The 11,024-nt window shown below is 44.5% G+C and overlaps 1 protein-coding gene across 2 annotated transcripts in view; it reads left to right on the top strand.

The window, feature by feature from the left end:
• The window catches only part of tkfc (triokinase/FMN cyclase), a 38,331-nt gene extending 27,588 nt beyond the window's left edge, over positions 1-10,743 (top strand). For both annotated transcript variants that reach the window (XM_071334150.1, XM_071334149.1), the window contains 2 exons: positions 3,125-3,217; positions 10,499-10,743. In XM_071334150.1, coding sequence (XP_071190251.1) covers positions 3,125-3,217; positions 10,499-10,657 — 252 coding nt within the window. In that variant the 3' untranslated portion in view covers positions 10,658-10,743. The remainder of the gene's footprint in view (positions 1-3,124; positions 3,218-10,498) is intronic.
• Positions 10,744-11,024: the final 281 nt, after the last annotated feature.

Genomic DNA, 11,024 nt, shown 5'->3' with positions numbered 1-11,024 from the left:
GGAGTCTAGTGAGGGGTTATAACAGGAGTCTAGTGTGGGGTTATAACAGGAGTCTAGTGAGGGGTTATAACAGGAGTCTAGTGAGGGGTTATAACAGGAGTCTAGTGAGGGGTTATAACAGGAGTCTAGTGAGGGGTTATAACAGGAGTCTAGTGAGGGGTTATAACAGGAGTCTAGTGAGGGGTTATAACAGGAGTCTAGTGTGGGGTTATAACAGGAGTCTAGTGAGGGGTTATAACAGGAGTCTAGTGAGGGGTTATAACAGGAGTCTAGTGAGGGGTTATAACAGGAGTCTAGTGAGGGGTTATAACAGGAGTCTAGTGAGGGGTTATAACAGGAGTCTAGTGAGGGGTTATAACAGGAGTCTAGTGTGGGGTTATAACAGGAGTCTAGTGAGGGGTTATAACAGGAGTCTAGTGAGGGGTTATAACAGGAGTCTAGTGTGAGGGGTTATAACAGGAGTCTAGTGTGAGGGGTTATAACAGGAGTCTAGTGTGAGGGGTTATAACAGTAGTCTAGTGTGAGGGGTTATAACAGGAGTCTAGTGTGAGGGGTTATAACAGGAGTCTAGTGAGGGGTTATAACAGGAGTCTAGTGAGGGGTTATAACAGGAGTCTAGCGTGAGGGGTTATAACAGGAGTCTAGTGAGGGGTTATAACAGGAGTCTAGTGAGGGGTTATAACAGGAGTCTAGTGAGGGGTTATAACAGGAGTCTAGTGAGGGGTTATAACAGTAGTCTAGTGAGGGGTTATAACAGGAGTCTAGTGAGGGGTTATAACAGGAGTCTAGTGTGAGGGGTTATAACAGGAGTCTAGTGTGAGGGGTTATAACAGGAGTCTAGTGAGGGGTTATAACAGTAGTCTAGTGAGGGGTTATAACAGGAGTCTAGTGAGGGGTTATAACAGGAGTCTAGTGTGAGGGGTTATAACAGGAGTCTAGTGTGAGGGGTTATAACAGGAGTCTAGTGAGGGGTTATAACAGGAGTCTAGTGAGGGGTTATAACAGGAGTCTAGTGTGAGGGGTTATAACAGGAGTCTAGTGTGAGGGGTTATAACAGGAGTCTAGTGAGGGGTTATAACAGTAGTCTAGTGTGAGGGGTTATAACAGTAGTCTAGTGTGAGGGGTTATAACAGGAGTCTAGTGTGAGGGGTTATAACAGGAGTCTAGTGAGGGGTTATAACAGGAGTCTAGTGTGAGGGGTTATAACAGGAGTCTAGTGAGGGGTTATAACAGTAGTCTAGTGTGAGGGGTTATAACAGGAGTCTAGTGAGGGGTTATAACAGTAGTCTAGTGTGAGGGGTTATAACAGGAGTCTAGTGTGAGGGGTTATAACAGGAGTCTAGTGTGAGGGGTTATAACAGGAGTCTAGTGTGAGGGGTTATGACAGTAGTCTAGTGTGAGGGGTTATAACAGTAGTCTAGTGTGAGGGGTTATAACAGTAGTCTAGTGTGAGGGGTTATAACAGGAGTCTAGTGTGAGGGGTTATAACAGGAGTCTAGTGTGAGGGGTTATAACAGTAGTCTAGTGTGAGGGGTTATAACAGTAGTCTAGTGTGAGGGGTTATAACAGGAGTCTAGTGTGAGGGGTTATAACAGGAGTCTAGTGTGAGGGGTTATGACAGTAGTCTAGTGTGAGGGGTTATAACAGGAGTCTAGTGAGGGGTTATAACAGTAGTCTAGTGTGAGGGGTTATAACAGTAGTCTAGTGTGAGGGGTTATAACAGGAGTCTAGTGTGAGGGGTTATAACAGTAGTCTAGTGTGAGGGGTTATAACAGTAGTCTAGTGTGAGGGGTTATAACAGTAGTCTAGTGTGAGGGGTTATAACAGGAGTCTAGTGTGAGGGGTTATAACAGTAGTTAAGTGTGAGGGGTTATGTCAGTAGTCTAGTGTGAGGGGTTATAACAGTAGTCTAGTGAGGGGTTATGACAGTAGTCTAGTGTGAGGGGTTATGTCAGTAGTCTAGTGTGAGGGGTTATAACAGTAGTCTAGTGTGAGGGGTTATAACAGTAGTCTAGTGTGAGGGGTTATAACAGTAGTTAAGTGTGAGGGGTTATGTCAGTAGTCTAGTGTGAGGGGTTATAACAGTAGTCTAGTGAGGGGTTATGACAGTAGTCTAGTGTGAGGGGTTATGTCAGTAGTCTAGTGTGAGGGGTTATAACAGTAGTCTAGTGTGAGGGGTTATGACAGTAGTCTAGTGTGAGGGGTTATGTCAGTAGTCTAGTGTGAGGGGTTATAACAGTAGTCTAGTGTGAGGGGTTATAACAGTAGTCTAGTGAGGGGTTATGTCAGTAGTCTAGTGTGAGGGGTTATAACAGGAGTCTAGTGAGGGGTTATGTCAGTAGTCTAGTGTGAGGGGTTATGTCAGTAGTCTAGTGTGAGGGGTTATGACAGTAGTCTAGTGTGAGGGGTTATAACAGTAGTCTAGTGTGAGGGGTTATAACAGTAGTTAAGTGTGAGGGGTTATGTCAGTAGTCTAGTGTGAGGGGTTATAACAGTAGTCTAGTGAGGGGTTATGACAGTAGTCTAGTGTGAGGGGTTATGTCAGTAGTCTAGTGTGAGGGGTTATAACAGTAGTCTAGTGTGAGGGGTTATAACAGTAGTCTAGTGAGGGGTTATAACAGTAGTCTAGTGTGAGGGGTTATAACAGTAGTCTAGTGAGGGGTTATGACAGTAGTCTAGTGTGAGGGGTTATGTCAGTAGTCTAGTGTGAGGGGTTATGTCAGTAGTCTAGTGTGAGGGGTTATAACAGTAGTCTAGTGTGAGGGGTTATAACAGTAGTCTAGTGTGAGGTGCGGGAATAATGACAAGCGAACCTGGGGAGCTTTGTGTTCACATTGTCCAAAAAAAAGTGAACCAGACCACGGAATTCAAGTGAACCAAACTCAGACCACTTTTGAGATAGTTCGGGGGCTCTTATGAGATGGTTTGACTTCCTTTTGGAATGTTCACACTGCACCCCAAAAAATTAAGGGAACTACCGTGAGTTCACAACAATTGGCTGAAAGGGACCAAGTGGAGAACATGGTTAAAGGAGGGGGTGGAATATGCTGCTATGTAACTGTATGATTGGGCTTATTTTGTTGTGTGTATTATTGTAAAAGTATCTTAACTGTCTCTTGTCCAGTTGGACGCTCTGTGTCCAGCAGTGGAAGAACTGAGGAGACTGACAACATCGCCTCCTGGTGGTCACATGGCCATTCTGCAGGCTGCTGTGGAGGTACAGTACTTCAATTCCATCATGTTGATGTGATGGCTGTACTTAGACCCATCTCTTCAATTCCACCATATTAGGGAGACAACCCTGTTCCTGGGGTGCTGCAGGAATTTTATTACAACTAGGCGCCACACCTGACGAACCGAGCTAATTGATCAGTTCAGTGATTGCCTAAATTCAACACACCTGGGCCCTAATTTATCATTCATGCGTAGGCACAGATCTATGAGTTAACCATGCGTGGGATCATTACCATGCAAAGTGTGAAATGGATCAATATTAACGTTGGCTTGAGAGAGTGCGTACATGTACACAGTGCCAAGTGGTGGACTAAGGGAACTGCTTGTCAAGCGTAGAATGGGGAAAATACATGTTGAATTTTTGAGAGTAATAATTAAATTAGTAAGTAATAATTCTATATTTTTTTATTTTTTTTTATTTTTTTATTGTAGTTCCATTGTAGTTCCATTGTGACTTCATGCAGAAAAGTATAGCAAATTGGGCCCTCCCGAGTGGCGCAGCGGTCTAAGGCACTGCATCGCAATGCTTGAGTCGTCTTTACAGACCCAGGTTCGATCCCATGCTGTGTCACAGTCAGCCATGGCCGGGAAAACCATGAGGCGGAACACAATTGGCCCAGCGTCGTCCGTAGTAGTCTAGTGGCCGGCCGGGATTTTGGCCGGGAGTTTGGCCGGCCGGGATCCTTGTCCCATCGCACTCTAGCGACTCCTTGTGGTGGGCCGGGCGCCTGCAAGCTGACTTCGATCATCAGTTAGACTGTGTTTCCTCCGACACATTGGTGCGGCTGGCTTCCGGGTTAAGTGGGCATTGTGTCAAGCAGCAGTACGGCTCGGCTGGATTGTGTTTCGGAGGACACACAGCTCTCGACCTTCTCTCCCGAGTCCGTACGGGAGTTGCAGAGATGAGTCAAGACTGTAACTACCAATTGGATACCACGAAACTGTGGAGAAAAAGGGGGTAAAAGTACAAAAAAACAACAACAAAAAGTAAATTGTTAAATTAGAGGCATGTGTGAAAGGTAAACCATTGTGGAAGACTATCAAATACTGAGATAATGGTAAGTCCTATGAGAGATGGCTGATCCGCTCTGTTGGAAGATTTGAAACACTGTATTTAGCAGAGTGTATTTTTAGAGACAGGTGGGACTTTTTTTTTAACAGGAAGTACAGATTGGCTCATTAGATATCGTTTTCCAAGGTAAAGATTTAAGACCTATGTGAAAAGGCCAAAACGCCGGCTCATCCCGGGAACACATCCTCGGGTTTTTGGCAACGGGCACTTTTTAGCCTGAGCTTACCGACCGGCGTCGCACAGCCCCTCGATGAGCCAACGTTCAGGCTGCAATCATCAGCGAAACGAACAGTAACACGTCGTTTCCACCGTCTCACAGCCCCTCGATGAGCCAACGTTCAGGCTGCAATCATCAGCGAAACGAACAGTAACACGTCGTTTCCACCGTCTCACAGCCCCTCGATGAGCCAACGTTCAGGCTGCAATCATCAGCGAAACGACCAGTAACACGTCGTTTCCACCGTCTCAGCCCCTCGATGAGCCAACGTTCAGGCTGCAATCATCAGCGAAACGAACAGTAACACGTCGTTTCCACCGTCTCACAGCCCCTCGATGAGCCAACGTTCAGGCTGCAATCATCAGCGAAACGAACAGTAACACGTCGTTTCCACCGTCTCACAGCCCCTCGATGAGCCAACGTTCAGGCTGCAATCATCAGCGAAACGAACAGTAACACGTCGTTTCCACCGTCTCACAGCCCCTCGATGAGCCAACGTTCAGGCTGCAATCATCAGCGAAACGAACAGTAACACGTCGTTTCCACCGTCTCACAACCGGTTGAAGTCAAGAGGGCTTTCTTTGCCGTGATGTCATCAATGGGTTCCCAAATACGCCATAATACGCCATAAAAGCACCATCCCAAAACTATTTATTCTACACTGAACAAAAATATAAACGCAACATGTAAAGTGTTGGTCCCATGTTTCATGAGCTGAAGTAAAATACATTTTCCATACTCACAAAAATATTATTTTTCTCAAATTCTGTTCACAAGTTTGTTTACATCCATGTTATAGTGAGCATTTCTCCTTTACCAAGATAATCCAACCACCTGACAGGTGTGGCATATCAAGAAGTTGATTAAATGGCATGATCATTACACAGGTGCACCTTGTGCTGGGGACAATAAAAGGCCACTCTAAAATGTGCAGTTTTGTCACACAACACAATGCCACAGATGTCTCAAGTTTTGAGGGAGTTTGGAATTGGCATGCTGACTGCAGGAATGTCCACCAGAGCTGTTTCCAGAGAATTGAATTGTTCATTTCTCGACCATATACCGCCTCCGTCATTTTAGAGAATTTGGCGCTACGTCTATCCAGCCTCACAACCACAGGCCACGTGTACGGCGTTGTGTGGGCGAGTGGTTTGCTGACGTCAACGTTGTGGACAGAGTGTCTCATGGTGGGGTTATGGTTTGGGCAGGCAGGCATAAGCTACAAACACAATTACATTTTATCGATAGCAATATGAATGCACAAAATTACTGTGATGAGACCCATTTGGTTATTAAGGTATCTGTGACCAACAGATGCATATCTGTATTCCCAGTCATGTGAATATCCATAGATTAGGGCCTCATTTATTTCAATTGACTGATTTCCTCATATGACGCATATTTGCCACTGAGGGGATTTTGGGTAGGGCGTGTTTTGCACCGGGTGATGAATGAATTGCATTGGTTTTGGAACCGGTCTGCCTTCCGGGTGCAAGCCAAGTGCACCGTGCAAAACCCACAGCCAAGTCGGCTCAAAACTAATTGTGGCGTAATTAAGCACTTGGACTAATTAGTAGGATTCTATCACATGCAAAAGTGATTTGCTTTTGATTTAAAAACGCTTTGTATGCCTTCCCAAATGAAAACTGGTTTGAAAATTCTGACATTTATTTGATGGAAAACAGGTGTATGTTTCCGGAAGACCGAATGACCGAATGACGCAGATTACTGTTCCATTTGAGAACGGTCACGACACAGGCCATAGCCCGCCTAAAGCAACTTGAATTGTCCTAATGGTCCTCTCTTTGTAGCTACAGGACCTTCAGAAAGTATTCTCACCCCTGGACTTTTTCCATATTTTGTTGTTACAAAGTGGGATTAAAATGGATTTAATTGTCATTTCAAATGTTTTCCTTTTGGAATTCTGCCTGTGCTGAGTTACATTCCATTTTATGTTTTATCCTGAAAAAATTCCCCAGTCCTTAATGATTACAAGCATACCCATAACATGATGCAGCCACCACTATGCTTGAACATAGGAAGAGTGGTACTCTTCAGTAATGTGTTGTATTGGATTTGCCCCAAACATAACACTTTGTATACAGGACAAAAAGTGAATACTTGCCACATTTTTTGCAGTATTACTTTAGTGCCTTGTTACAAACCAGATGCATGTTTTGGAATATTTTTTATCTGTACAGGATTCCTTCTTTTAGTATAGTATTGCGGAGTAACTACAATGTTGTTGATCCATCCTCAGTTTTCTCCTATCACAGACGTTAAACTCTGTAACTGTTTTATAGTCACCATTGGCCTCATGGTGAAATCCCTGAGCGGTTTCCTTCCTCTCCGTTAACTGAGTTAGGAAGGACGCCTGTATCTTTGTAGTGACTGGCTGTGCTGATACACCATCCAAAGTGTATTTAATAACTTCACCATGCTCAAAGGGATATTCAATGTCATCTTTAAACATTTTACCCATCTACCAATAGGTGCCCTTCTTTGCGAGGCATTGGAAAACCTCCCTGGTCGAATCTGTGTTTGAAATTCACAGCTCGACTGAGGGACCTTACAGATAATTGTATGTGTGGGGTATAGAGATGAGGTGGTCAATATCAGAAATCATGTTCAACACTGTTATTGTACACAGAGTCCATGCAACTTATTATGTGACTTGTTCAGCACATGTTTACTCCTGAACTTATTTAGACTTGCCATAACAAAAGGGTTGAATGCTGAGCTAAACCTTTTGAAAAACATAATTCCACTTTGACATTATGGGGTGTGTGTATGTGTGTGCAGGCCAGTGACGATCTCCATTTTTAATTCCGGCTGTAACAACAAAATGTGGAAAAAGTCGAGGGGTGTGAATAGTTTCTGAAGGCGCTGTATGTTTTTATTTTTACTAAGTCAAGCGGCAACTGAGTGAGTCAAATAAAACCTTTTGGTTTTATTCAATATCTGACACCTCCACCTCTATTCAATATCTGACACCTCCACCTCTATTCAATATCTGACACCTCCACCTCTATTCAATATCTGACACCTCCACCTCTATTCAATATCTGACACCAGCACCTCTATTCAATATCTGACACCTCCACCTCTATTCAATATCTGACACCTCCACCTCTATTCAATATCTGACACCTCCACCTCTATTCAATATCTGACACCTCCACCTCTATTCAATATCTGACACCTCCACCTCTATTCAATATCTGACACCTCCACCTCTATTCAATATCTGACACCTCCACCTCTATTCAATATCTGACACCGGCACCTCTATTCAAAATCTGACACCGGCACCTCTATTCAAAATCTGACACCTCCACCTCTATTCAATATCTGACACCGGCACCTCTATTCAATATCTGACACCGGCACCTCTATTCAATATCTGACACCGGCACCTCTATTCCATATCTGACACCGGCACCTCTATTCCATATCTGACACCAGCACCTCTATTCAATATCTGACACCTCCACCTCTATTCAATATCTGACACCGGCACCTCTATTCAATAGCTGACACCGGCACCTCTATTCAATATCTGACACCGGCACCTCTATTCCATATCTGACACCAGCACCTCTATTCAATATCTGACACCTCCACCTCTATTCAATATCTGACACCGGCACCTCTATTCAATATCTGACACCGGCACCTCTATTCAATATCTGACACCTCCACCTCTATTCAATATCTGACACCTCCACCTCTATTCAATATCTGACACCTCCACCTCTATTCAATATCTGACACCTCCACCTCTATTCAATATCTGACACCTCCACCTCTATTCAATATCTGACACCTCCACCTCTATTCAATATCTGACACCTCCACCTCTATTCAATATCTGACACCGGCACCTCTATTCAATATCTGACACCTCCACCTCTATTCAATATCTGACACCTCCACCTCTATTCAATATCTGACACCTCCACCTGTATTCAATATCTGACACCTCCACCTGTATTCAATATCTGACACCTCCACCTCTATTCAATATCTGACACCTCCACCTCTATTCAATATCTGACACCTCCACCTCTATTCAATATCTGACACCTCCACCTCTATTCAAAATCTGACACCTCCACCTCTATTCAATATCTGACACCTCCACCTCTATTCAATATCTGACACCTCCACCTCTATTCAAAATCTGACACCTCCACCTCTATTCAATATCTGACACCGGCACCTCTATTCAAAATCTGACACCTCCACCTCTATTCAAAATCTGACACCTCCACCTCTATTCAATATCTGACACCGGCACCTCTATTCAATATCTGACACCGGCACCTCTATTCAATATCTGACACCGGCACCTCTATTCCATATCTGACACCGGCACCTCTATTCAATATCTGACACCGGCACCTCTATTCAATATCTGACACCTCCACCTCTATTCAATATCTGACACCGGCACCTCTATTCAATATCTGACACCGGCACCTCTATTCAATATCTGACACCGGCACCTCTATTCCATATCTGACACCGGCACCTCTATTCAATATCTGACACCTCCACCTCTATTCAATATCTGACACCGGCACCTCTATTCAATATCTGACACCTCCACCTCTATTCAATATCTGACACCTCCACCTCTATTCAATATCTGACACCTCCACCTCTATTCAATATCTGACACCTCCACCTCTATTCAATATCTGACACCTCCACCTCTATTCAATATCTGACACCGGCACCTCTATTCAATATCTGACACCTCCACCTCTATTCAATATCTGACACCTCCACCTCTATTCAATATCTGACACCTCCACCTCTATTCAATATCTGACACCGGCACCTCTATTCCATATCTGACACCGGCACCTCTATTCCATATCTGACACCGGCACCTCTATTCAATATCTGACACCGGCACCTCTATTCAATATCTGACACCGTCACCTCTATTCAATATCTGACACCGTCACCTCTATTCCATATCTGACACCGTCACCTCTATTCCATATCTGACACCGTCACCTCTATTCCATATCTGACACCGTCACCTCTATTCAATATCTGACACCATCACGTCTATTCAATATCTGACACCATCACCTTTGGGTTGTGCCGTCGTCGGTTATTTAATGGTACGGCGTTGTGTATATTCCCCACTGGATTTAAAGGGAGGATTTTGACCATATATGGTTAATTAGGGATGTTTCGAAATGCTAGTAGCCAAGGTCCAGCACTGAGACGGAGAACGATTGGTATTTATCTCCTACCGGTATTTATCAAATTGGTATTTGTCCTCTATCGGTATTTATCTCGTACCGGTATTTATCTTGTACCGGTGTGCGTATGATGCTTGTAGGATTGTTGGATAAATCATAATTTTTCTATCTCTACGAACACTCAATTCCATTCATAAGTAGTATTTTACAATAGTTTCTACGCAATATTGATAAATATGAAGTGCCAGTGGCCCTCCAGAGCCAGGGTTGTCTCCCCCCTGATGTAAACAGTGTCTGTGGCCCTCCAGAACCAGGGTTGTCTCCCCCCCTGATGTAAACAGGTCTGTGGCCCTCCAGAACCAGGGTTGTCTCCCCCCCTGATGTAAACAGTGTCTGTGGCCCTCCAGAACCAGGGTTGTCTCACCCCTGATGTAAACAGTGTCTGTGGCCCTCCAGAACCAGGGTTGTCTACCCTCTGATGTAAACAGTGTCTGTGGCCCTCCAGAGCCAGGGTTGTCTCCCCCCTGATGTAAACAGGTCTGTGGCCCTCCAGAACCAGGGTTGTCTCCCCCCTGATGTAAACAGGTCTGTGGCCCTCCAGAACCAGGGTTGTCTACCCCCTGATGTAAAGCTTTATTTTTTCTTAGTTCTTTCAGATCAGCAATCACTGAAAAGGACGTAGTTTGTGTTTAACATCCTGTCTCCGCTTTTCTCTCCCTCGTTCTGTCTCTCCCTCGTTCTGTCTCTCCCTAGAAAGCTGAACTGGGGGCGGAGTCTACCCGTGACCTCACAGCCAGGGCGGGGAGAGCCAGCTACATCGCCACGGTACACGTGACCCTTCCTGACCCCGGTGCCGTGGCGATAGCTGCCATCTTGAGAGCGGTGTCCGAAGCCCTGGGAGGACAGAAGTGATGTCAGACAGACGTTGTTGTCATCGTTACAGCTGTAACGCATGGTGATCTGTTTGAAAATGTGATAATAGATATTGTGAAAAGCAAGATATGGTTGATGTCAAATCATATTATCCATGACATAGAATCGTGAATCTGACAAGGGATGATTTCATAATGTAAATCTGATAACTATGGAGTCTTAACCAGTGAATCATAGCAATGAGGACTCTTAACCAGTGAATCATAGCAATGAAGACTCTTAACCAGTGAATCATAGCAATGAGGAGTCTCAACCAGTGAATCATAGCAATGAGGACTCTTAACCAGTGAATCATAGCAATGAGGACTCTTAACCAGTGAATCATAGCAATGAGGAGTCTCAACCA

This window comes from Salvelinus alpinus, chromosome 11 (assembly GCF_045679555.1).
Source record: "Salvelinus alpinus chromosome 11, SLU_Salpinus.1, whole genome shotgun sequence".
Classification (NCBI taxonomy): Eukaryota; Metazoa; Chordata; class Actinopteri; order Salmoniformes; family Salmonidae; genus Salvelinus; species Salvelinus alpinus.
The sequence above is the reverse complement of the archived record's forward strand: the minus strand, read 5'-3'. Positions and strand labels throughout refer to the sequence as shown.